Genomic DNA, 26,565 nt, shown 5'->3' with positions numbered 1-26,565 from the left:
ATAGATAGATAGATAGAAAAGCTACATCCTGGCTGAGCATAGTGGTTTAGGCCTATAATCCTAGCACTCTAGGAAGGTGAAGTAGGAGGATCGCTTGAGCTTAGGAGTTTAAGACCAGCCTGAGCAAGAACAAAACCCCATCTCTACTAAAAATAGAGAAATTAGCGGGACATGGTGGCGCACACCTGTAGTCCCAGCTACTTAGGAAGCTGAAGCAGAAGGAGCTTCAGGAGTTTGAGCCCAGGAGTTTGAGGTTGCTGTGAGATATGATGATGCCACTGCACTCTAACCCAGAACAAGACTCTGTTTCAAAATAAGTTAATTAATTAATTTAAAAAAAGAAAAGAAAGAGAAAAGACAAGCTACCTCCTGCAAAGAGCACACATCTACCAAAGAGAACAGTCAGAAATTTTCTTTGTAGAATGCCTGTGGACTGCTTTGTAAAGATATATTGAATAATTGACATTCTATCTGATATATGTTGTACTTTTATCATTACACATCTGCATATTGCTTTACAATGTCCAAAAATGCTAACATATCACATTCCGGGGGAAACATCCTCTTAACTTATTCATGATGAAAAAAATCATACACGATGATGAACTCTAAATGACATAAATTGTTATTTTAAATACTGGTCCATTCGAACAGCTCCATTTAAAAATAGGTTAACTGTTTTTAAAATTATTAATATTTGATCAATACCAGATACCAGCTTAAATCTTCCCTCAAATACAATATTATCAGGTTTCTTTAGTCAATTTCAAAATCTATTAGAAAGACAGTTGTGACTTTACAAGAAAAGGGAAAAAAAATCATCAAGAAAGTGATTAGAGTGGAATAAATACCTGCTTCTTATCTTGCGTTTTCTTAAAATCTTCACATGCTAGCCAAAACAAAACATTTTCTTCGCTGAATTCCTTTTTTAAAAATTCCTATGGATAAAAATAAAAACAAAATCACATACTATTCTACTCTAAAAAGAAATGATGTATTTCCCATCAAGAACTGACTTGGCAAAATCCAACAGATGAGCATGGTTCAATTACTCTTTGAAAACCCCACCCTGAAAAATAAAGAGTATGTTCAATGTCAAAGCTAGAATTTCATATGCATTTGACCTTAATGCCTTTGACATCGTAAGGAAGAGTACAAATGAGGCAGGAATCAACTCATATTTCTAAGCTGACAATAAATTACCAAAAAGTAAATTCAAGTGGAAGATTTATTAGTTCCTTGTAGGCAGTGTTTAAACAAAGTACATTCCTCTAAAATCAGGCCCATTATTTTTTTAAACAAAAGAAAAGAACACATTTTAAGCTTGTCTAAAAATGCCATAATGAAACTATTTTAAGTTGGAGGTGTGTTTTCTTTTGGCAGAACGCTGGGCAGTCAGTGGCATGGCCACTGTTCCGCTGTGCAGAGACCTCCCTGAGGTGTGGACGCTGATCAAGGTGGCCCGGTGTCCAGGAGGCAGTAGCCCCGGTACAGCCTGCCACTGCCCACCCCCAGGGATCCGAACAGGGACCAACAGCATGAGGGCTCGTCCTGGCCTGACCCAAGGCTTTACGATGGCAGTTGCCGGGACTCATTCTTGAGATTTACAGGTGGTCCCCAACTGACACCTGGTGCTTCTGCTGGTCGAAAAAGTTATTTCCAGGTGGCATCTGCACTGCCCCATCCAACAGCCCCTCTCTGGGAGCTGCTCCACCACGTTCACATTGCCAGCCTCACTCCCTGCCAGTAACACACCCTGAGAATCCCCCAAGCGCCAGAGAAGAAACCTCTATAGCAGAGAGATGCAGAGCTGGAAACTCTTGGTACCTCCCACCCAACTACGCAAAGACCAGAAAGGACTGCACGCGCCCCTCGGTGCCTGTCCAGGGCTGTCTGCGAGACCGTTGCCAGCGCGGTCGTGACGGGTGAGAAGTCCTTACTCAGGTTGGGAGAGACAGTGCTAACGACTGGCCTATTTCCCCCCCCCACACCCGCATGCATCTAAACCTCTACGTAGAGCATCAATCACGATGAACAATTAAAAAGGCAAACCCTAAATCTCTTCACGCCTTCTGGGTCTTCCAGCAGATTCTCCAGGGAGGCCGCCCATTTGGCTGTGTTCTTGACGCTCTGGCGGCTGCTGCCGGAACTACCGTCGCTGTCATGGGTGTCTGCAAAACAAAGTCCAGGCTGCACACACGGCCCAAAGATGCTGTGGTTTTTAAACATCTGCACGTGCATGCAATGGTCACCATCACTGCCACCACCAGGGCTAACCTACGTTAAGTGATGTGCCAGGCCCTACTCTAAGTGCTGCACACAATGGACTCATTCTACTCACAGCAACCCTGTAATGCAGGTGTTACAATTTCCTCCATTTTACAGATGAGGAAAACTGAGGCTCAGAATGATGAAGGGACTTGCCATGTCCCGCCACATCCTTCTCCAGCCCCTGTGTGCCCTGGCCAATTCGAAGGCAGCCCTCAAGTCTCACTCAAACCCTCCTCCCAGAGAACCTTCACTCAAGAGTACCTGCTTCCCCGTCACACCTGTGCACAGGCTCACAGGCATCAAGCTATTTTGCACACCAACACTCTAAACACAGACAGGATCGGTACCACTGATTGCCCCTTTTGCCTCAGGCTCCAACACGGCTCTGCACCCCACTGTTACTTATCCTGATTTTATTTAAACTTTGGATATTTTGTTCATCATGGATGTTTTTGCATTAATTTTTTTTTTTTTTGAGACAGAGTTTTGCTTTGTTGCCCGGGCTAGGATGAGTGCCATGGCATCAACCTGGGTCACAGCAACCTCAAACTCCTGGGCTCAAGCGATCCTGCTGCCTCAGCCTCCCGAGTAGCTGGGACTACAGGCATGTGCCACCATGCCCGGCTAAGTTTTTCTATATATATTAGTTGGCCAATTAATTTCTTTCTATTTTTAGTAGAGACGGGGGTCTCACTCTTGCTCAGGCTGGTTTCGAACTCCTGACCTCGAGCAATCCGCCCGCCTCGGCCTCCCAGAGTGCTTGCATTCATTTTTATCTTTTGAACCATTGCATTAAATATCATTGATCTTGATGCCTGCGTTTTTTGTCACCTCCCCTTACATTTTGGCGTGTAGAGTGAATGGACAATGAGTCTTTGTATCTGCACATCTTCCACTGAGCTCTGACTCAAGACGCTTAAAAGCTCTCCGGAGGCAACAGGGGATGTTCAACTAACACACTTTGGCCACCTGCCTGAAGGAGGAAGTGACAAAACAAACATGCCTCCTTCTACAGGATTTGACCCTTTCCTGAAGTCAAGAAAAACCATGAAATGCCACTTCAGATGGACTGAGGTTCAAAACCCAGTTTGACCAATTCAAACTATAAGACCTTGGGCAAGATTCTTGTGCATATTTGAAGATAATCCCCTATCTCTCAAGCCCCTCAGGCACCTGGCAGTGTCCTTGGGTCATAAGACACTCTGGACAAATGTTAGTTCCTTTCTCCCCTTCCCTAAAATGACAATTTATGAGTGAACTATTTTTATAGCTAATACTTTTTTCCCTGTGAATATTTTTTTCAAGGCTAGAAACATGTTTCTATAAAGAAAAGTTTGAACGTAGGGGAAAATAAAGTTTTAATTAAGAAATCAGCAAAGCTAATCACTTTAAAAGCATACATTTTTAAAAGTCTTATAAATACTAATTGCCACAAATACCTACAGGGCCACACAGCTAAAAATGTTCTTGGAGAAAATTCATATGAGAACACACTGGACTTACTTAATAGTAAGAGCTTCTGCGATCTCTGATGTTCTATGGAGTGTGGGTGTCAAAATACATGTTAATCTCTTAATCGAAATTACCCGGATTTTAGACATTCACTGGATGACTTGGGCTAAATAAAATAAAGCGGAACTTAGAAACTCAGCAGGGACTTTGCTTCGGTCCTCACTGGTGACCGAGCATGTTAGAGAATTATCTGGGACAAATCCATTCCTCCAAACAAGAAGCAAACTTCCTCGAGCAAATGGACTTGAAGCTTTTCTAAAGTGACTCTTCAGTTCATGGATATTAAATTAGTTTCCTGCTCTCTTTGTAAATGCCGAAATGGCAGGCTCCCGAACACTGAGTTTCTATCCAACCAAGTATAAATCCAATTAAAAGATCATTATTACGAGAAATTTCTGCAGCAGGGTTCATTCTGCCAAGCATTCCACTAATTTACTCTTCTGCTCTTTACCCAGAGAACACAGTTTGACAGTTTGCTCCATTTCCCCAGCAGATCTTAAGTAAATAAATACAGAGACACAAGTTCACCGTTCCAGGAACAATCTTAGGCAGCCACAAATTTCTCTTGCCGTGGCAGAACAACTACTTTGGACATAAGTGTGTTTTTTTTTTTTTTTTTTTTTTTTGAGACAGAGCCTCACTCTGTTGCCCAGGCTAGAATGAGTGCCATGGCATCAGCCTAGCTCACAGCAACCTCAGACTCCTGGGCTCAAGCAATCCTCCTGCCTCAGCCTCCTGAGTAACTGGGACTACAGGCATGCGCCACCATGCCTGGCTAATTTTTTCTATATATATATTAGTTGGCCAATTAATTTCTTTCTATTTATAGTAGAGACGGGGTCTCGCTCTTGCTCAGGCTGGTTTCGAACTCCTGACCTCGAGCAATCCGCCTGCCTCAGCCTCCCAGAGTGCTAGGATTACAGGCATGAGCCACCACATCAGGCCTCCCGCCCCTTATTTTGTAACCTGGCAAACAAAAGGCCAGAAGAGAAAATGACCTGTCCGAGGTGACACAGCTAAGGAATCATCGGATGGAACCAGGATGGGGACCTACGGTGAAAGGGCAACTGTCCCCACCAGGACTGCATCTAAAGAATCCCAGGGCTCCTCGGAACACAGTGGGAAAACCGATGGGCCATTCTGTTTGGTTCTCTCCTGGGCTACCAACTCCCTTGTACCAAATGTAATGAAATACATTTATGGCGGATGCTATTACAGAAGAATGCGGAGTTTTCAGAGATGGCTCAGAAAGTACATCAAGATGAAGCTACTCTCAACAGCCATGGTCACTGGTTTCCTAGCTTTGGTACCCTAGACAAAGAGAAATTCCTTCTTGCCTTTTTGCCTACCTGCTGCCCCTATATATGGTATATAGTATCCTTCTAGCTAAGATATCTGCTCTACGTCATGTGTTCTCACTCTCCCCAGAAATACTGGCTTGAATTCTTCTAAGACGTCTGATTATCTTTCAAGTTTGATTAAGGCTTTTGGCTACGCTCCAAGTTTTAGTCCTTCTTGATTAGTATCAGTATAGGCAGATCTTGATGGAGCAACACTTGCAAACTGCATTCACTCAATGGCGTCTCTCTTTTCCAAGTCATTATCCCCGAGCTCCAACGAGACTACGCAGAAGTCCACTCCACTTGGCACTGCCCTAGTGGATCGCCCTTGCACTCAGGCATTTCTGCTAGTTAGTGGGCCAGGAGACCCACTGAGTAAGGGATTCCTAAACCATCTAAGTTCACTTCAAATGTTATAGTCGTCCTAATAATGTATAGGAGAAATAAATAACCTTTCTCAATAGCAAGCAGGTTTACTTCTGAATTTAAGACTAAAGCAAAACCAAGATTTTTCCAGCTGCCCAACTTCTGGCACTTGGATTCACAAAGTTCTAATACTCTTTTACCCTTTTTCATTGATATTAATAAAAGTTTCCATTTTATTTTATTTTATTTTTATTTTTATTTTTTTGAGACAGAGTCTCGCTTTGTTGCCCAGGCTAGAGTGAGTGCCGTGGCGTCAGCCTAGCTCACAGCAACCTCAAACTCCTGGGCTCGAGTGATCCTTCTGCCTCAGCCTCCCGAGTAGCTGGGACTACAGGCATGCGCCACCATGCCCGGCTAATTTTTTATATATATATATATCAGTTGGCCAATTAATTTCTTTCTATTTATAGTAGAGACGGGGTCTCGCTCTTGCTCAGGCTGGTTTTGAACTCCTGACCTTGAGCAAACCGCCCGCCTCGGCCTCCCAAGAGCTAGGATTACAGGCATGAGCCACAGCGCCCGGCCAAAAGTTTCCATTTTAGATGAATTATACAAGAAAGTAGGCTTGGAATGCATAGGTGAAATAAGAGTGTTAACCATGTTTTCTAGTAACTTTATGATCTCCCAAGTTAGTAAGGAGCTGTCTGTGATAACATTTGTTTGTTTCAATTTTGTCATGCTTGGCTTATTTTTTGTTCTTGTTTAGTTTAACTGTAAAACATTTTTCCAATGAATCAAAAGTTTTTTGGGGGTTTTGGTCTGTTTTAGCTCTTGGGCTCTCTAAAGCATTTTAGATCTTCAATTTTTTCTGCATGAAAAATACTTATTTTTCAGGACATTTATCTTCAGATTAATCTCTCATTAACTAATAATAACAGCAAAACTTGCAAATTGTTTACAATGTGTGCTGGGTACTATTGCCAGCTTTTTACATGAGTTAAATCATGCAATTCTCACAATAACCCTCTGATGTAGTTGGTATTAGTCCCAGTTTACAGATGAAGAAACTGAGACACAGTATCGTGCAGGGGTCACCAGGAATGGGCAGCCTGGCTCCACACCACACCACACCACAAGGCTCTGCTGAACCTTAGACTCACAGAGGCCAGAAGGCAACAGCCTTAAAGAGACTGATAACAACCGCACTACAGGGAAAAGACTGAGAAAAGTGGGTAACAGTCCAATTCCATGCAGAAAAAAAAAGTCATGTAAGATTGGGGTGGGATCCTCTAGCACACAAACACAGTGTACGTACATCTTCCGCTTACATTTATACTGTGCCATGTGGTTCCTGGCTTCAGTAAAAGCCATTATTTCACAGATGGGCACAGCCCCACGGTGCAGATGTCTGGGGCTGGTTGCTTGCAGCGTATTTTATGATGCATTATTTATAGAGGCTATGATGTCATATCTAACAGAGACCTTCTCCAGACATTAATTCCTTGGAAATCCATATTCAAAAGGCATCTGTAACACTCAGAACTGAATGCTCACAGCATGGATTTCTGCTGTAATCTGCAGGAAGTTCTGTGTAATGATCCTGTGTATAGACTTCCCCAAGTCAAATAACACGTTGGTAATATCCCAACATCAGCTTCCTCAACATTGGAGTCAATGTATCCTCAAAGGGTTTGTCTTAGGTACCTCAAAACTCACAGCATATTAAATAAAACATAGTAAACACTGAAGTCCAGGAAAGTCAGAGACATTAATCCTAAATTCTAGAGTGGTTTGGTACAATGCACACACACACACACACTGTACCCCTCTAAAATACTCAACTTTGCAATGAAGTTTCAAAGAAACCCCACAGAACTTATTTAAACCCTCTTATCATCTAGACCACATCAAGTGTATTACATTAAAAAAAAAAAAAAAAAAGTCATCCCAACCTAGAATCAGAGAGTCAGTTTGTTACAACTGGTAATCTGGGTAAGGCAGCGGAGAAACCGGGTCATGGAAACATTGTATCTAAATATTACTTAAGTGTTTATCACTTCAGTATCTGGCTTCTGAGAATAACTACTACCCTGCAGGCAGGCAATTCCCCTGCTGGGGAGATTTGATTGAACTGCAGTTAGCAGAAAATAATAATAAAAGTGAAAAAGTTTTAAAATAATCATCCTAACAGCCAGCATCCAAGACAGGAGCAGGAAAACAGGTTGCGGAGGGTTGCCTCGGCTCAGACAGGGCATCGTGGCATTTTCACCCGAGGGCTCGGTCCTCCAAGCAAGTCAAGTGTACCCGGTGGTCCTTCCAAGGTCACCTGTGCACCTCTGGCCCGCACAGCATGCTCCCCTCAGCCCCACCCCATCCCAGGCCAGGGCCAAGGCCATGGGCAAGCTGAGGACATCTCCCGAACGGGGGGGGGGGGGGGGGGCACTCCTTACGTTCCATGCTCAGGGGTCCACCCGAGAAGCTCCACGCAGACCAAAAATCCGCTGCCTTCTCAGAGACACTTTGTGCGAGAAAGGCAGGGGCTGCCCGGCCTCCCGCGCACCCTTGGGTCCGCAGAAAAAACAAGTCTCAACATCCTCTTTTGAGTGGACCAAACAACAGATGGCCACTGGTTTCCAGTTTCTACCAGAGGGAAGGAAATAAGAACGCCGACCTGTTATTTGTAGCCTCCTCGGAATCGGCTTGCTAGGCAGGGGCCCTGAAAACGAAGACCCTGTCATCCATTCCCTCCTCTTCCCAGACGCCTGTGCTTCCGCCAGGGCCTGACACCTGTGCACAAATGTGCCCTCGCTCTGCCTCTCCACTTCACCCCCCTGCGCCCCTACCTCGAGGCAAAATTAAGTGACTTTTCCCTCCAGGATCAGCCACACGGAACGTGCATTGCCTCAGAGAAAGGGCTGTGTCCTCTGGGTTGGCACAGTGTCTCACAATCGTGTATTATCCTACAGTAACAAACATTTTCCAAGGAGTGAACAAAGCCAGGTACTAGGCTAAGGGACAGATGCCACCAGAAGGGGGACGACAGCTAATACAAATAGTTGACATCTACTGAGCACTTACTAGACCCCATCTAAACTTCACCACAATCCTTGGAAGTTGGTCCCATCATTGGCCCCTTTGCTGGATGAGGACTCGGAGGCACAGGGAGGCGAAGGGACTTGCTACAAAGCAGCAAGGAAGGGCATGGATGAGCTGGAAACGCACCAGCCTGTCGGGCTGCGGAGCCTGGAGAGGAAACGCGAAATGAAAGATGCAAGAAATGAAAGGTGGGGCCCTTTTTCTCACGGAAGTTAAAATGAACTGAGAAGACGAGACCAGGCGTGGCCAGGTGGCTGCCTGCCCACAGTGCCACAGCCTGGCATGAAGCTTTCTTCCCTGGGCCGGGAGGAAGGGAGAATGAGGATAAGGAAATGTTTACCAAGTGAGCTGTGTTGATAGAGTAAGGACAGTTGCTTGTTTTGTTTTTGTTCTGAAATAGAATTGCATTCATTTCCATGGTTCAAAATTCCAGAGATACAGAGAGGAGCACAGTGCCCCCCTCTGCCCTCACTGCCTCTCCATAGAAGCAACAACCTCTAGAAGATTCTTAAGTATCAGGACAGTTCTTTAACTGAGACATCTTTCCTACTATTTGGGGTGTTAATGTCCTTTCGTTTGTGAAATGATAGAGATGCTTGAACGATGGCTTTGTTTCTGATGTCCTGAACTGGATCAAGGCAGGCAGGCAGGGAGGGAGGGAAGGAGAGAGGACAGTTGTCAGCTCCATCTCCATTCTGGAACTACATCGCAGCAAGGTGACTAAATGAATGCTGCGTGCAGGGAGCCCTGGACTTGGGTCCTGAGACTTGAGTTCTCTGGTCTGGCCCTTCTGAAATGGGTGGTTCTGGAAGCATCCCAGCGCCTCAGTGGCCTCTGCAGCTCTCCAGGGAGAAATGAAATGGTCCCCTCCTGCTGGGACAGGCTGCGCTGTCAGGTGCAGAGGCCTGGAGGACCTGGGTGAGCGGGCCTCCTGGAGCAGAGAGACCCAGGCATTAATCCAGGATGGAGGACACCCTGGGGCACAGAAGCGAGTTGTCCAGCATCCCCCAGGGACAGAGTGGGGAGCACGGAAATGGGACCCGGAGGGATGGCAGCCCAGATCAGGGGTCCCTGGTCACCAGGCAGCAGAAGGGCATGACCCAAGGCCGCTTGGCAGGGCCTTTGACAGATGGAACTGGCTTAGAAGGGAAATTTGTCCCCAGAAGTCTGCAAGGGACTGTTTCACTCCAGCGGACGCCTCCTGACAGCTCTTATCAAGGGGCTGCTGCTGTCGCCTGCCCGGGCCCCACTGCTCCCACCGCCCCCACCCGGCTACTGCGGCAGGGAGCTATCTGGGGGAAGCAGAAGCAGCTCAGGAGAGTAAATTTAGTACAATTTAAAAGGCACGTTCCCAGAGCCCAGCGTCAGGGGGCAAGGGGCTTACTGGACCCAGGGAGGGGAGTCACTCAGTTCACCCAGGAAGCCCTAGGAAACGGCCAGGCCAAGCAGCCATCTGCCTAGGTTTCCAAATGTTCTAACAAGGAGGAAAGGAGACCACCAGCCAGTGAAGGCAAATGCAGCGCCAGGAGCCCCTCACACCCGCCAGCGCTGGCTGCTCGTGAAGGTCAGAGCGGGTCCCGCAGCCTCGGGGGCTGGTGGGCTGACCACAGCTGTAGAAAGCAGCGCCCCTCGCCTGGCCCGGCCCCCCTGTCCCCACAGGCCAGGCCCGGCCTTGCTCTCCCTGAACCCCAGCTGCAGAGAGGTTCTGCAGAGAAACTTTCCCCAGCTGCCAAGACTGCCCCGCTGCCAGGTTGTTATTAATAAAACAAAGACATTAAATTGCTACATAGACTGTCATCTTTAAATAAAACTTAAGCCCAGCAATAAATCTGAAACCGTCCCCAAGGGTTTAATGGGATAATGTGCAACAGTCGGGGGGGAAGTGGAGGCCCGCCTGGCACAGTGGGAATTCCCCCGACAGGTCACCCCCGGTCTGGCTGCGACAGTGCGGCTGGGGGTGGCTTCCTCTTTGCTTTTCAAGTGGGCACAGCCAGGTTAGCGTCTACAGTGTCAGTTGTGAGGGGCCCGTCTCAGCGGCGTTAGAGGCATCAGGGCGCTCCCCACCCTGGGACTGGATCCCCAGGACTGAACTGGTGGGTGTGGGGCAGGGCCTGGGAAGCCGCATTTTATCAAGCCCCTCTTCACCCCCATGTGATTCGTGGGACACACTTTGAGAACACTTGGAAAGGAGAGTAAGGGAATCCCACCTTGAACCTTGAAAGGAGGGGTTAGGAACTCAAGACCTGCAATTAAGACTTTGCTGAAAAGTAGGCTGGGTCGAAAGTGGAAGGTGCTTGGAGAGACAGGACTGCAGCCACGTCCAAACCTGGGGTCCTGCGGGGGACAGGGGGCCAGCTTCTGCTGGGCCTGAAACTTACACTTTTGGGGAGCTTGTTAAAAAAAAATTCAGAATTACAAAAAATAGTGTGTGTGTGTGTGTGTGTGTGTGTGTGTGTGTGTGTGTGTCAGTTCAGGCTCCCCAAGGATCCCCCGCCTGGCTCTCCAGTGTCTCAGCCTCTGGCCACATTCTCCCTTTTCTTTCTCACTGGCCCCTCTTCCCCCTAGGCTGGGTGGTGATGACCAAGCAGGCAGGGGCTCACGTCCTTTCCCAGCAGGGGGCAGACTTTAAACCTAAAATTCCCAAGGAAATTGGCCTCTTAGAGTCCAGGCATCCAATTTTTTTTTCCTTTTTTTTAAATTTTTATTTCAGGGGCCATGCTAATCGTCTCTGTATCATTCCAATTTTAGTATATGTGCTGAAGGAAGCGAGCACCCGACATCCAATACTGGCCCATGACGCTCAGCAGCTGACCCTGCTATCAGGGACATGGCCATATTTCATTAGATGTGGTTTAAAATGTGTTGCCCTGAAACGATCTGTTCCCTAAACCTGCCGTCAGTCTTTTGGGGTGCAACTAGGCCACATGCAAGATCACCCCAAATCCATGGATCTTCCATGATTCCATGGTTCTATTTGTGAGTCTTGGACCCAAAAATGATCCACAGCAATAAGGAACCTGTACAGGGGCATTCACAGCAGCTCTATTTATAAAATAGGAAAAAGGAGAAAATACAAAGGCTAATAATTATTTCACTTTTATTATGTACCAGGCATTGTACTAGGGGCTTCATATGTTGTAGTATATTTAATCCCACAAGTCCATGACGCCTACTTTACAAAGAATGGATGCAGAGGTGTGTACCAGTTCTCCTAGGGGTAAAAAAAAAAAAATCCTTCATTTTTAGCATTGCTGATTTCCGTGATGTGAGTATCCCACCACAGCTAATTTCAAGCTACCTATGGTTTAGCAACCAGTTCCCTGAATATTTAGCAACTGGCTCTTGCAGGCCAGTCTGAGCCACCTCCAGCACATCATTACAACAGAGGCACAGAGAAGCCAAGAAACTTGCCCAAGGTTGCTGAACGACGAAGTCAAGGTTGGAACCAAGAATTTAACTCCAGAGTTTAGGCTCTGACCACCCTTCCATAGTCCTGTGCCGATGATGGGGAATAGCTAACATTAACACCCACGAGGGAATCCTCTGACTCACACGCAACACAGAAAGGTTTACATGGCCACTAACGCTAATGGAGCACTTACAGCGAGCTGGGCTGTGATGTAAAATCTTTACAATAACCCTATGAAGTCCTGCATCATTAGAGTTGTCTGAATTATTAAATGCAATGATTTGCATAATTGGATAGGTGGGGGACAGGCTCCAACTAAGTGCTTAAAGAAAGGGGTAGCTATTAGTATTGCCATTTTGCAGATCCTATTTTGCACAGAGGCACGGAGAGGTTCTGCAGTTAGTAAGCAGTGGAGGTGAAGTTCTGACCCAGCCAGTCGGTTCCAGCTTCTTAGGCCCAATGCCCCTCATAATGCATGGCGTTAGGAGAAAAGAGAAAATACAGACCATCAGAACGAAGTTGAGGTGAATATTGGAGTGAGCCATGGAGAAGAGTCAGGCAGACGTGTGTGACAGACTCTCCATCACCCACTAAGAGTGACCGGGGCAAGTCACCCAACAGCGCCGGCTCCCGTTAGTTCCCTGCTCCCTCACCGCGCCGTCCTGAGGGCGAACTCGGAATTCACAGAGCAAAGGCCCTGGCCCACAGTAAGCGCTGGGCAGGTCGTAGCTATTATTATGAACAAAAAGGGCAAGAGGATTGGAAGCAAAGCCATGGTTTCATCCTCACCGTGGGTTCCCCGTCCTGTCAAGTTGCCCCCAGTTGTGGCTCCGGCCGGTCCAGAGTGACAGCCAGAACTTCGCCGGCGCGGACCACAGATGCGCCCTTCTCCATCCTGGAGTTCGGCCACCTTCGCGGCCCCACCTTTCGGCTCCGCCGCGCAGCCCCGAAGGGCCCGGCGCCCCAGGCCCGGCGGTCCCGCCGGGTGCCGAGGTCCAGCCGCGCCTGCGACCGGCGCGCACGGGCATCGCGCCCACCCCGCCCGCCGTGCAGCGGAGCCTTCCAGGCGGGGGGCGAACCCGCCCGCCCTTCTGCTTTCGGAATCTGGATCCCACACTACCTCCAAAGTTTGGGGTGTTTTTATCTCCTTTTGCTCCCAGACTATCGCTCAAAAGAAAACTGCTGCTGTTCCCCTTTTCAGCCAAACTTCCTCCCCGGGGCGCCTCCCGGGCTCTGCGCTCCCTTGGCGGCGGGCAGTGCGGGGCGCGGGGCGCAGCGGAGAGGAGCGGCGCGCTCGGCCGGGCTCCGTCGGGGCTGCCCCGCCGCGCCGCGCCGCGCCCGGAGGGAGGGAGGATGCCCGGCGCCCGCTTACCTGACGGCGGCCGCTTCCTGCTCAGCCGGCTCACGGCGCGGTTAAACATCGCCGCGGGCGCCCGGGGAGGAAGGAGCAGCAGCCCGGCGGCGCGGCGGCGGAGCCGGAGGAAGGCGAGGAGGAGGAGGGCGAGGAGGAGGGGCCCGCGCAGCACCGCCCCGGCCCCCGCCCCCCGCCTCCTCCCCGCCAGGCGCCGCGTGGCGCGCTCCGTGCGCCCTGCCCGCCCGCGCCGGTGGGGCCCGGGGCCCGGGGCCCGGGCGGGGCAGGGCGGCCCCGGCTGCCCTCCAGTTGCCCGGAGCGGGCCCCGCGCCGGCCGGGACTTAGGCGGCCGCTGGGGCAGTCGCGCCCGGGCCCCTCGCCGCGCTGCGCCGCTCGCCCGAGATGCCGCCCGAGCCCCGCCCGCCCGCTTCCACCTCCCGCACTCTCCGCAGCCCCGGGAGCGGCTCGGCGCGCGGCGCAATCCGCGGGGCGGCGGCGGGATCCCCACCCCGATCACAGGCCGGGAAGCCGCGGCCTCGCGGATCCGCCAAGTCGGTGCGCGGCCCGGCCCGTGGCCTTGGCGTCCTCGCCCCCGGATCGGATCCCCGCGCGCCCCCGACTCCGCGGGCGCCGGCCTTCCCACGCCGCCAGGGCGGGCGGGGCGGCCGAGCCGCGGTGGGCGCCCTCTCCCGGGCCGACACTCAGGCGCCGTCTCCCGTGGCCTTGAGGCTCCAGGGCAGACCTGGGGGGTTTCTGCGGGACCCCCGGGTTCCAGCGCCGACGGTGCTCTGCCCCGCACAGCTGCGCGCCCGGGGCACCTCTCTGACTTGGGGACACGCGGGTGCAGCCTCAGCGGCCGGAATCGCCCAGGTCTCCGCCGCGCTCTCCTCTCCCACGGCCAGTCACCTGCCGGGCGCGCGCGCTTCTATTATTTCTTTTCTCCCGCAGAACAGCCCAAGGGGGGGTGTCATTAGCCCCAGTTCCTTGAACATTTGGTTTGCAAGGAATTGTCTTTCTGGCGAGTTTTATTTTTCTCCTTGTGTATCTGGCTTTGTCTCTAAATTGGTCTTTATTTTTAGCTGTACTAATTGCTATTTTTCTAAACTGTTCCCCAGTCGCCCCCCCATCCTTTTGCAATATTTTCACTAGTTGGCAGTTTCTTTTGTATCTTCCATTCCGCGCTGCCCGTTCCGCTCACTTTTCATCTCCCTCGACCGCCCCACATCCCAGTTCCACCCAAGCCTGTCCTTCCGTGGTCGCTTCTCCTCGGGCTCCCTCCCTCTCCCTTCCCAAAGTCAGTTTCCTCAGAGGACTTCCAAGCGCTCGCCCCTCGACTCCCAGGCTCCTGAAGGTTACACTCGCAGAGACCACGTGACCATGAACTGGGTTAAAACTCAACCCCGAGCAGCTCAGCAGCTTGACTTTAAAAACGTTTCCTTCTGTTGTTGGCCTACTCCAGGGACAAGCTCCCACTTCGTTGTAATGGGATCAGGCTGTGATACTTGAACTATAGGCAGGAGTTTCACATTCTGTAAGAGCAGGATTTTAAATGCTGGCAGAGTCCTGGATCCAAATGAGGTCACTGCATTCTCGTAACAGTAACAAGGGGATTTGTGCAGCTGCACCCACCCTGAAAACTTCCCCGACACCAGATTCCAAGTCCTAACACAGGAAATAAGGACACTCGCACAGAGGGGTCAAAGTTAGGCACAGCTAGCTAAATGTTTCACTAGTTTACAGGTCCACCCTTCTGTGTCCTGAAAAACCCTGGCTTAAGTCATGCTTATGAACTTAGTTCTTCCAGAGCTAAGAACCCCAGGCCTCTCTTGAATAAAGGGAAAATATAACAGCTTCGAATCACTTTGTTCTATTAGAATATCAGATAGTAATAACAAAAATAAAGACGCATGTAGCCATGTCTTAGCAGGTTTAATGTAGGAAGTTTAAAGTTTGTGTTTGGGACATTGAAAGACTGTCTTCATGAAATTGCTATAAACACCTTTGTTTTAAGTGACTCAAGATCAAAAAGCCAGTTTTCAATGTGTACTGTGCAGGAGACCAAGTGTAAAGCCGCACAGCTCCTAAAGTTTGCCAAACACACACACACACACACACACACGATTGAGTTCTGCCCATGGTTTGCATTTGGCTTGAAGGTGCTTTCCATCCCAATAGCATTGCCCCTGTAAGTCCAGCACCCACCTTGTGCACTCCTCTCAATCAAGCTTTCACTAACGAACCAGGGAAGCCAGTCTGGGGAAGGAGAGGATGAGCAGCTGAGCACGCTCTCCCCCTGCTGGTCTCACCTGAGGTTCAACAACCTTCATTCAGACCAGGGAGAAGCAAGAGCCCCAGCCGTCTTCCAGGAAAGCAGAATTCCAGCAGCATCATTGACTTTGGAGTTCAATATTTTCTATTCTACTCAGAAACTTCAAAATACTGGTAAGCTGTGAGTCACACTAGAGAGTCTCTTTCTTATAACCAGAATATATATAACAAGACTATTCTAGGCCATTGGGAGCAGATGAAGTATAGTAAAATAAATAAACAGGCACCTGACTTGAAGTCTAGTGACTAGAGTACCAGTGCCAAAAGAAGAATAAGCAATGCAAAGATTTACATGCAAAATTAAACATCATAACACTTTTTAGCTTATTAAGCATGAAATGTCTGATTTCTTTAAGTACTAAGTTTGACAGTTGATCTCTCTGAGATTTCACTTTGACACTTCTTGTTTTATTTTTATTCTGAAGGTACATCTTCAGTCTTGCAAATGCATGTTGTGGCTTGTGATTATCTTCCAAAAAATTTTTTTGAGCAATTTTGGTGAAACCACGGATAAGTCAAAGATCATATGAGTTCCATCGTGGAACCAATGCAGTACAGACAGCTCAAAATATCAACAAAGTGTTTGGGAAGGATGTGGCTAATGAACACTCACACACAGCATGTCGTTAGTTTGAGAAGTTCCGTTCCGGTGATTTTCGTCTTGAAAATGAGCCCCGTGGGCGACCTGAGACCAAGGTGGATAACGATGAGCTAAAAACTGTAGTGGAAGCAAATCCATCTCAACCTACGCATGAATTAGCAGCAAGGTTTTACATTACTATTCAACAATATTGGATCATTTGAAACAAATCAGCAAAGTGAAGAAGCTGGATAGATGGGTTCTGCATGAATTAGATGAGCATCAGAAGATAAATCATCTCAAAGCTTGCCTTTCTTTGCTGTCACAACATAAAGGCAAACCATTTCTACACTGTATTGTTATGTGTGATGAAAAATGGACTCTTTTTGACAATCACAAGTGTTCAACACAAAGGTTGGATAAAGATGAAATGCCAAAACACAGTCCAAAACCAAATATTTATCAAATAAAGCTGATGGTGTCTGCTTGGTGGTCTGGCGCTGGTATTACCCATGAAACCTGGCCAATCGATTACAGCGGATGTCTACTGCAACCAGTTGGATGAAATGAGGAGGATGCTTGTGATTAAGCAGCTGAGATTGGTCAACAGAGACAGGCCAATCCTCTTGCAAGACAATGCTCGACCACGTGTGGCACAAACAGTGCTGCTCAAACTACAGCAGCTGGACTTAGAAACTCTTTGTCATCCACCATGTTCACCAGAGCTTGCACCAACTGACTACCACTTCTTCTGGACTGTAGACCATTTCTTGCAGGGAAAAATGTTCACTTCTCAACAAGCTGTGGAAAATGCCTTTCGTGATTTCATCTCCATTCGCTCTCCAGGCTTCTTCGTTGCTGGCATAAGCAAGATACCATTAAGATGGCAAAACTGTGTTGATAGTTTAGGTGCATATTTTGACTAATTGTGCTGCTTCGTTTTTGTTTTTTTTTTTTTAGACAGAGTCTCACTCTGTTGCCTTGGAAGTGCTGTGGCGTCAGCCTAGCTCACAGAAACCTCAAACTCCTGGGCTCAAGTGATCCTCCTGCCTCAGCCTCCCAAGTAGCTGGGACTACAGGCATGAGCCACCATGCCTGGCTAACTTTTTAAATATATTTCTAGCTGTCCAAGTAATTTTCTTTCTATTTTTAGGAGAGACGGGGTCTCGCCCTTGCTCAGGCTGGTCTTGTACTCCTGAGCTCAAACAATCCACCCGCCTCGGCCTCCCAGAGTGCTGGGATTACAGGCGTGAGCCACCGCGACCAGCCAATTGTGCTGCTTCTTGTTTGAGATATTAAAAAATACATTTTTAATTCAGAATTGGACATTTCATATTTAATGACCTAATATCAGTGTTATTTATGGTGGCTAAAAATGCTCATTAGGAGAGAAACTAAGTTACAGCATTTCCTATAATGGAATAGTTAACAGTGGTAAAAAAACAGTGTGAGGAATCTTTGGTGATGTTAGAATATGCTTTTGACAAGCTCTCATTGAAAAAATCAGGATACAAAAATAGAGAAAAATTTCAGTGCAGGGGAAGAAGAGAAAATATAGTATAGTTACATACACAAAGCTAGCAGTTAACTACACCAAAATACTACTAGAATTTTTCTCTGGATGATAGGAAAATGGATGATTTTAATTTTCATATTACGTTTTCCTGTTCGGCATAATTTCTGCAGTGTATGTGCTTTTAAATCAGGGGCAGGGGAAAATCAGTAATTAGAAACGGGTCGAAACCTCCACTGAGTATATTGCTACCAATATGTAAGCCCTCATTTTACAACATTAGTTTTGCTTTCTTAAAACTAATTTCCCATGGAAGGAGCAAGCAGACGCCAACTGCCTTTCCCATCTTTGATCTCTCTTGCACTTTACGTCCCACAGTCCTGGAATATCGCAGCTGGAGGGATCCTATGCTGCAGATCAGGAAACTGAGGCTCAGCAGCTGCACTTGGTTTGGCTGGGCAGTGACGCTAGGTGGGTGGTCCTCCAGCAATTTTAGTTTCACACCAAAATTGGGTAGAAAGTACAGAGAGTTCCCATGTGCCCCTGCCTCCAATTACGAATCTCCCACACCAAGGGGCATGTCTGTTCCAATCGATGAACATACGCTGACACATCATTATCACCCAAAGTCCACAGCAAATACCCTTTTTATACCTTGGGACTCCCACATTTATATCTTCAGCCTGAGCCTGGACCTGCCTGCTTGGCACCTGCTTGTGGATGCCTAATAGGACATCTAAGATGGAACGTGTCCCAAACAGAACTCTTCCTGCCCACACCTGCTCCATCTCAATTAAAAGCAAGTCCACCCTTCCAGTGGCTGTTATCTTGGTGCCATTTCTCAAGCCTCACATGTAGGCCATCAAGCTGTCCTTCGAAACTCAGCCAGAATGCCACGCTCCCGAAGTCTCCCCTCCACTGCACTCACCCTCCTGCGAGGACCGCTGCAGCAGCCCCCGGCAGGCCTGCCCAACTTGCCCTCGTCTATTCTAAACCCAGCAACCATTTCTCCGCTGCACACTCTGTAGCGGCTGCCCATGCTGCCCAGAGAGGAAGCCACGACCACACAGAGACCTACAAGGTCCAGTCTGATCAGGCCTCCATCCCCCCAACCTCCTCTCCTGGCCTCCCGCTCACTCATCCGCTCCTGCCACGTGGCCTCCTCCTCATCCTACTCATGACCTGCGCACGTTCCTTCTGTCCGGACCACTCCTCCCTGGTCCCTGCATGGCCTGCTCCCCCAGTTTCTTCACGTCTTTATCCAATGTCACCTTGGCAGGGAGGCCCCCCAGCCACCCTGTTTGAAACCACAGACCCTCTGCCTGCATCTCCACACCTCTTTCTTCTCCACCCCTGCCACGCTTCTCCATAGCCACATTCCCTCCTAACAGACAGTGTTTCCTTTAGAGGCCCAGTGTCTGCCTCCCCCTGCAGGACCTGCACCCCTGCGTTACATCCTGCCGTGGCTGTGGACTCCACGGAGGCAGGGATTCTCCACTGTTTTGTTCTGGCACCTACAGGAGTGTCTGTCACAGAGGAGACACTCAACAGAAATGTCTTGATGAATTTCTTCTCTCCCAAAATTCCACAAAGATGACAAAAAAATGCATTAAAAAGAAGGCATAAACCCACCTGGACAAGGTGTATGGAAAAGGAGGCAAAGTGGAAGGGAGGTGTCAAGCCATCTGAAAGGACTTGGAGAAGCAGAAACTGGTTTAACCAGAGGAAGCAGCTGCAACCTGCACGCAGGCAGAGGGTGCCAGTGAGAACAAGGTCACCCTGCAGAGCTCAGAGCTGTGGGGGGGGGGGGGGAGCACGGACTGCAGAACGCAGGGCAGACTAGGGCTGAAAAGGGGGATTGGATAAAAGTCTGTACAAGGAAGGCTTCATGTCCCCGCCCCCAGCCCAGGCAGCAGAAGTTACCTTGGGCAATACTGGGGCACACAGGCTCTGGACTTAGGGACCCCTGGCTGGGCTGAGGGTGCAGATGCGCTCTGGGTTTCCAACAGAGAGTTAGGTCAAGGTCTGGACACAGAACTGTGAGGCCCTTTCTTCCCAGGCCCCCTCCCTGGCAGCCAGGTGTACTAGACAAATTTCGTATCTCCCTCCAAAAAAATAAACCAAACAGAAACACAATGGATATTGATAAAGTTAACATTACCCAATCACAGAGAAATAGAGTCCACAAGCCTCTTTGACATGCATGGAGCTCCCAAAGAGCTTTTAACACCTCCCTTTCAAATATGAGGGCCACACAAAGATCACAGATATTTAAGGAATGCCTCTAACACTAGGGAGAGAGAAAAAAAAATGAAAAAAACCAACAGAAAACAAGAATCCAGGGGAAAGACAAGAGAGAGAAAAGAAATAAATCTTTTTAAATGCTGTAATTATCTTAGGGCGAGAGAGAGAAAAGCTATTTCATCCACAAAAGAGAAAGAGATGGCCGGGCACAGTGGCTCACGCCTGTAATCCTAGCACTCTGGGAGGCCAAGGCAGGCGGATTGCTCGAGGTCAGGAGTTTGAAACCAGCCTGAGCAAGAGTAAGACCCCCCTCTCTACTATAAATAGAAAGAAATTAATTGGCCAACTAATATATGTAGAAAAAATTAGCCAGGCATGGTGGCATATGCCTGTAGTCCCAGCTACTCAGGAGGCTGAGGCAGGAGGATTGCTTGAGCCCAGGAGTTTGAGGTTGCTGTGAGCTAGGCTGATGCCATGGCACTCACTCTAGCCTGTGCAACAAAGTGAGACTCTGTCTCAAAAAAAAAAAAAAAAAAAAAAAAAAACCAAAGAGAAAGAGAGAATGGAATATAAAAATAAAGTGGGAAAAAAAACCATTTCGATAAAGGAATTTGAAGGTAAAATCAAGGAAATCACCTAAAAATTAGACCAGATGAAGAAATGTACAATAGGAGAGAAGGATTAGAGAATCAGTCCAAATAATAAGAGCTCCAGAAAGATATGATAGAGAAAATGTTAGAGGGGAAATTAAAGATGTAACTCAAGAAAATTTCCCAGACTTAGCCAGATGAGGTGGCACAGCCCTGTAATCCCAGCTACTCTGGAGGAGGCTGAGATGGGAGGATCACTTGAGCCCAGGAGTTTGGGGGTGTAGTGCACTATCATCAGGGTTAGAATTCAGGTCTCTTGGCTCCTGGTGCCAACTCTTTACACAACTGCCCCCATCTCTATGAAAAAATGATTTAAAAAAAAATCACTGTTTCAGCCGGGTGCAGTTGCTCACGCCTATAATTTTAGCACTCTGGGAGGCCGAGGCGGGCAGATCATTTGAGCTCAGGAGTTCAAGACCAGCCTGAGCAATAACGAGACCTGGTCTCTACCAAAAAAATAGAAAGAAATTAGCTGGACAACTAAAAATATATAGAAAAAATTAACCGGGCATGGTGGTGCATGCCTGTAGTCCCAGCTACCTGGGAGCCTGAGGCAGGAGGATCACTTGAGCCCAGGAGTTTGAGGTTGCTGTGAGCTAACCTAATACCACGGCACTGCAGCCTGGGCAACAGAGTGAGACTCGTCTCAAAAAAAAAAAAAAAAAACACTGTTTCAGGTGTCTCCTTTGCAAATTGTTCCCTTGTACTATTTTTAAATGTTAGAGGAAAAAAGTGGAATTTCAGAGAATCTCAACCTTAGTTCTTCCTACAAATCTAGATACAAAAATGTCCTCTGAAAAGAAAAAAATAGGTTCATTTGTATATGCACACTTGCACACATACACATATAAATTGTGAGTATAACATTATTAACTAACACTGTTCTGGGGGGGTTAATAGTCATATTGCAACACACACCTCCCAAAAAGTGTCCCATTCAATGTGATCACTCACACTCCACTGAGTCAACTGGACACCTGCCACTACTCAGTCAGGACTTCTCACAAACTTCTTTGGAATGTCACTTGCATTCTCTTGGGTATTTCTAGAACAGTCTTTTGTGGATCTGTTTTTTGGAAACTGCCAAAAACTATTTGATGAAAATGGGCAGAATGAGGTGGGTGATAACAGTTTTGAAATGCTGGGAGCGTAGGGAGGGGAAAGTAGGAGACAAGGCTATAATACAAGGTTGGGTCAATTTACTAGTGTGCCTTATAAACCGTGTTCGAAATAACTTCAAAAGAATCAGCATTTGGGAAGAAGATTACAGATGACTACTTTTTCAGACAAACACACATTTCCCATTTAATCATTTTGGCATGATTAAAATAGGCTCACTTTATAAAAGCAGTAAGTTACATTACTAAAGTTTATGGACATCATATAACATACTCAGAAATGTGCCTTCCTAATGAAAAGAATGGATATGTTGTGAACTAATAAGCCCCACAAGACAGAATTCAATTTTTAAGAAAACATTAAAAAATCTGTTTTCTTTCCATTTTTTTTTTTGAGACAGAGTCTCACTCTGTTGCCCTGGCTAGAGTGCTGTGGCGTCAGCCTAGCTCACAGCAGCCTCAAACTTCCCGGCTCAAGCGATTCTTCTGTCTCAGCCTCCCGAGTAGCTGGGACTACAGGCATGTGGCACCATGCCCGGCTAATTTTTTTATGTATTTTTAGTTGGCCAATTAATTTCTTTCTATTTTTTGGTAAAGATGGGGTCTCGCTCTTGCTCAGGCTGGTTTCGAACTCCTGACCTTGAGCCATCCTCCCACTTCGGCCTCCCAGAATGCTAGCATTACAGACGTGAGCCACCGCACCTGGCCAAAAAAAATCCGTTTTTATCCTAAGCCTATTCATTTACATTTCTTTGACATTGAAAAAATATGAAAGTGTTTGATGATTTTTATTAAGTCTTCTGGTTACTGATCTATGCTTATAAACTAATCTCAAACTCTTTAAAAGCTTTTAAAAATCATAAACACAACTGAGAAATATAAAGCAATATTCAAAACATAGATCACTTATCAAAATGTTCTCATTTATGATTTCCAAATACGTTTTGATCAAATTTCAGCTATGGGCTATTGTACAACTGTTTCACATGTTGTTATAGAAAATATGTCCAAAAGGTAGTAAACATGAGAAAATCATCAACAAAAATGCAGAGACTATATATATCATGTTGTTCTTGCTCACATTTTAGTCACTGGAAACTTTCTGGAATCACTAATTTCTAGATATACATTGCTTAAGTTCTCAGGAAATGTACTTTGGTTCACCAGTTTGATGTTTTTATCAGGTTGTTAAAGGAACATGATATGTGTTCTTATTATTAATGACTCAGAGAATTTTGCACACTAAAGGAAAAAAAGCTGAAATAATAAAGTCAAAATTCAGATTTTGAATATATTAAAGAGTAGAAAAATATGTGTGTATATGCACATATATGTAAATGTGCACACATATGTGTGTATGTACACACATTTAAATGAGTCTGTAAGCAAGCTGGAAAGCAGTGAGGTTGCTACTAGCCCAGCTAGATGAGCACATTTTAGGGACAGTCGACACAGCTTACATCTCTCAAGGCTCACATTAATCCCCACATATATAGAGATCTGGCAATTGTCAGATGCAAAGTTTTAAGCCCAAAGACCTTTCCATAAAAATTTACCCCTATGAGGAGTAAAATACCACAAATCTCTGGTTATCAGGATCATTAGATGATCTCTATCAATAAATACAGGAGACCCCATTAACAGTACATGGTTTCATATACTTCAGTCATAATTACCAGAATGCTTTCTTTAGTGACTGTTAAATCCCACACATTTACATAATAAGATATAGAGTGTCATTTTGGATCCAGTCCATGTTTTGCACAGATTTATAGATACCAATAAAATTTGTTGCCAGGCATTATTTATTAATACAAACTCAAACAACTTTCCCAACTGTTCTCAGCCACCACTACCCTCACCCTTTTTTAGTCAGAGTCACCAGAAAGTTTTTTCACCCTTAACATAAACAGCAGTACATTCTCCAAATGCTCACATACCATTCTTGACTTTATAGGCTAAATGAAGATGTGGCAGTTGAGGAATACAGATTGGTATCTGCTACACTTTGCAGGTATTTAGAACCTAATAATATTGTTGAGGTTGCTGACCCACTTTATTTCTTCACGTCTAATATTTTTATGCCCTTAGCTGAAAAAAAAAAAAATGCCAGATTAAAATCACCTGAATCCAATTTGAGTCAAGAGAAAATCTACCCACACGCTAATGACTAGCTGAGACCTTAACTCACCTATGGTCTTAAGTAACTAAGTTCTGTTTTATGGAATGAACACTTGATAAGGCAAAGATATGGAAGAATACAGTTTCTCAAAAGGAAAAGTATTCAAGAACATTCACCTAACAAAAAAAAGCTGAGTCAATTTACATGGAGACTCTAACTCTGCCAGAGAGCAAATGAGAAGGATTTGGAAGGCAGTAACATATCAGAGAGCAGAATAGTATCGAGGCCCGAGTAGTGATGGTTCTCCTGTTTAGAATTTTTTAAATGTGGTCTATAAAATTTAAAAATTATGTACTTTTTTTTTTTACTGTGGTAAAAAATATACACCATAAAATTTAGCATCTTAACCATTTTGCAAAGCATACAGTTCAGTAGTGTTAAACATTGTGTAGCTCCAGAAATTTATCTTACAAATCTGAAACTCTCTACCCATCGAACAACTCCCCCTCTTGCCCTCCCTTCAGCCCCTGGCAACCACCACTCTACTTTTGGTGTCTATGAATTTGACTACTTTATAAGTTATATTTAAGTGGAATCACAGTGTTTGTCTTTTTGTGACTGGCTTATTTCTCTTAGCATAATGTCCTTAAAGTTCAGCCATGTTGTAGCATGTATCAGAATTTCAATTCTTTTTAAGGCTGAATAATAGTCCATTGTAGGTATATACCACATTTTGTTTATACATGTGTCTGTCAAACATTTGAGTTCCTTCTACCTCTTGGCTATTGTGAATAGCGTTGCTATAAACTGACATACAAATATCTCTTCAAGAACTTGCTTTCCATTCTTTTAGACATATACCCAGAAGTGGGGTCGCTGGATGATCCAGTAGTTTTAGTTTTAATTTTTTGAGAAATCTCCATATTGTTTTCCACAGAGGTTGCACCAGTTTACATTCTACCAACAGTGCACAAGGGTTCCAATATTTCTACATCCTTGTCAGCACTTGTTAATTTCTGTTAAAATACTTTTTTTTTTTTTGAGACAGAGTCTCGCTTTGTTGCCCAGGCTAGAGTGAGTGCCCTGGCGTCAGCCTAGCTCACAGCAACCTCAAACTCCTGGGCTCAAGCAATCCTCCTGCCTCAGCCTCCCGAGTAGCTGGGACTACAGGCATGTGCCACCATGCCTGGCTAATTTTTTCTATATATATTAGTTGGCCAATTAATTTGTTTCTATTTATAGTAGAGACGGGGTCTCACTCTTGCTCAGGCTGGTTTCAAACTCCTGACCTCGAGCAATCCACCCGCCTCGGCCTCCCAGAGTGCTGGGATTACAGGCGTGAGCCACCGCGCCCGGCCTAAAATACTTATTATATTCACAGAAAATATTCAGTTTAAAGTTATTGAAAATTGAAAAACAATGGAGAAAATTATCTAAAATTTTCAAATATTTAAAAATGTATATAGTTGAAAAGATTACTTTTCCTAGAAGTTAAAATTTTCTAACTTCAAGAGATATTTTTGTCAAATTTAGACTTCCTTTTTTCTTAATTATATTTTTCTTCTTTATATTTTTCTTTTTTTTAGCTCATACAAGTGAGGATTAAGGTTTAGACTTCTGCTTATTCTTTTTTAAAAGGTACTCAAATACATCAATTTTAATAAGTTTCTCTATATAAATATCTGCTACTGAAAATTGAAACAACACATCAGAATTTCCTTTTATTCTAATTCAAATTTTTGAAGACCAGAAAATCTAATTATCTGCCCTAATTATGCTCTAGTCAAACCACCCAGTGTTTTCTTATACTCCTTCCCCACAAGGAAGGAGTTACTTTGCTTCAAATTTTTTTTCTTCTTCTTTTTTAGCAAAGTTAAGAGACCTGAAAATGAGTTTCTGCTTCAAATTCTTTTTTTTTTTTTTTTGAGACAGAGTCTCACTTTGTTGCCCAGGCTAGAGTGAGTGCCGTGGTGTCAGCCTGGCTCACAGCAACCTCAATCTCCGGGGCTCAACGATCCTACTGCCTCAGCCTCCCGAGTAGCTGGGACTACAGGCATGTGCCACCATGCCTGGCTAATTTTTTGTATATATATTTTTAGTTGGCCAATTAATTTATTTCTATTTTTGGTAGAGACGGGGTCTCGCTCAGGCTGGTTTCGAACTCCTGACCTTGAGCAATCCGCCCGCCTCGGCCTCCCAAAGTGCTAGGATTACAGGCGTGAGCCACCACGCCCGGCTTCTGCTTCAAATTCTTGATGCTAGGTTTCATCAGCTCACAGAATTAAAGCTTCTAAAACACACAGAAATACTTGAGACCTATTGGTACTTCTTTAGGTCAAATTAAAAAGTAGAAATAAGGTATACCAAAGTCATTCAAATACATTAAAACTACAAAGATTCCTTATAAATTACTGGTATCAAGGTAGGAAGAGATGCAAGAAGAGAAAGACATCACAGAACTCATCATAGGTTATCTAAGTTATTGGTATACAGTCTATCCTAGGGTAAAGCACCTTTCTCAACTAGCTGTATAAAATCACTGGCAAGAAGAGCAGTACAAGCAAGACTGAAGCTTATGGCTAAATCGGCTGTGTCATAACATTCTCCATCCTTGCACTCTCAGAAGGATCCTGTCTATGATAAAGGCAATAACTGCAGCCATATT

At 46.1% G+C, this 26,565-nt stretch overlaps 1 protein-coding gene and 1 pseudogene across 2 annotated transcripts in view; both read right to left on the bottom strand.

The window, feature by feature from the left end:
- RGS10 (regulator of G protein signaling 10) overlaps positions 1–13,510 on the bottom strand; it is a 31,591-nt gene extending 18,081 nt beyond the window's left edge. The window contains exons 1-3 of one of the 2 annotated variants that reach the window (XM_012739158.2): positions 13,367–13,510; positions 2,053–2,171; positions 852–938 (exon numbers count right to left, since the gene is read on the bottom strand). In XM_012739158.2, the coding sequence (XP_012594612.1) occupies positions 852–938; positions 2,053–2,171; positions 13,367–13,415 (255 nt within the window). In that variant the 5' untranslated portion in view covers positions 13,416–13,510. Of the gene's footprint in view, positions 1–851; positions 939–2,052; positions 2,172–7,939; positions 8,065–13,366 lie in introns of those variants that run through there. The other variant, XM_012739159.3, reaches the window with a different exon arrangement.
- LOC142875782 (uncharacterized) lies at positions 11,260–11,358 on the bottom strand (annotated as a pseudogene).
- Positions 13,511–26,565: the final 13,055 nt, after the last annotated feature.

The sequence above is a fragment of the Microcebus murinus genome, chromosome 14 (genome assembly GCF_040939455.1).
Source record: "Microcebus murinus isolate Inina chromosome 14, M.murinus_Inina_mat1.0, whole genome shotgun sequence".
NCBI lineage: Eukaryota > Metazoa > Chordata > Mammalia > Primates > Cheirogaleidae > Microcebus > Microcebus murinus.
The sequence above is the reverse complement of the archived record's forward strand: the minus strand, read 5'-3'. Positions and strand labels throughout refer to the sequence as shown.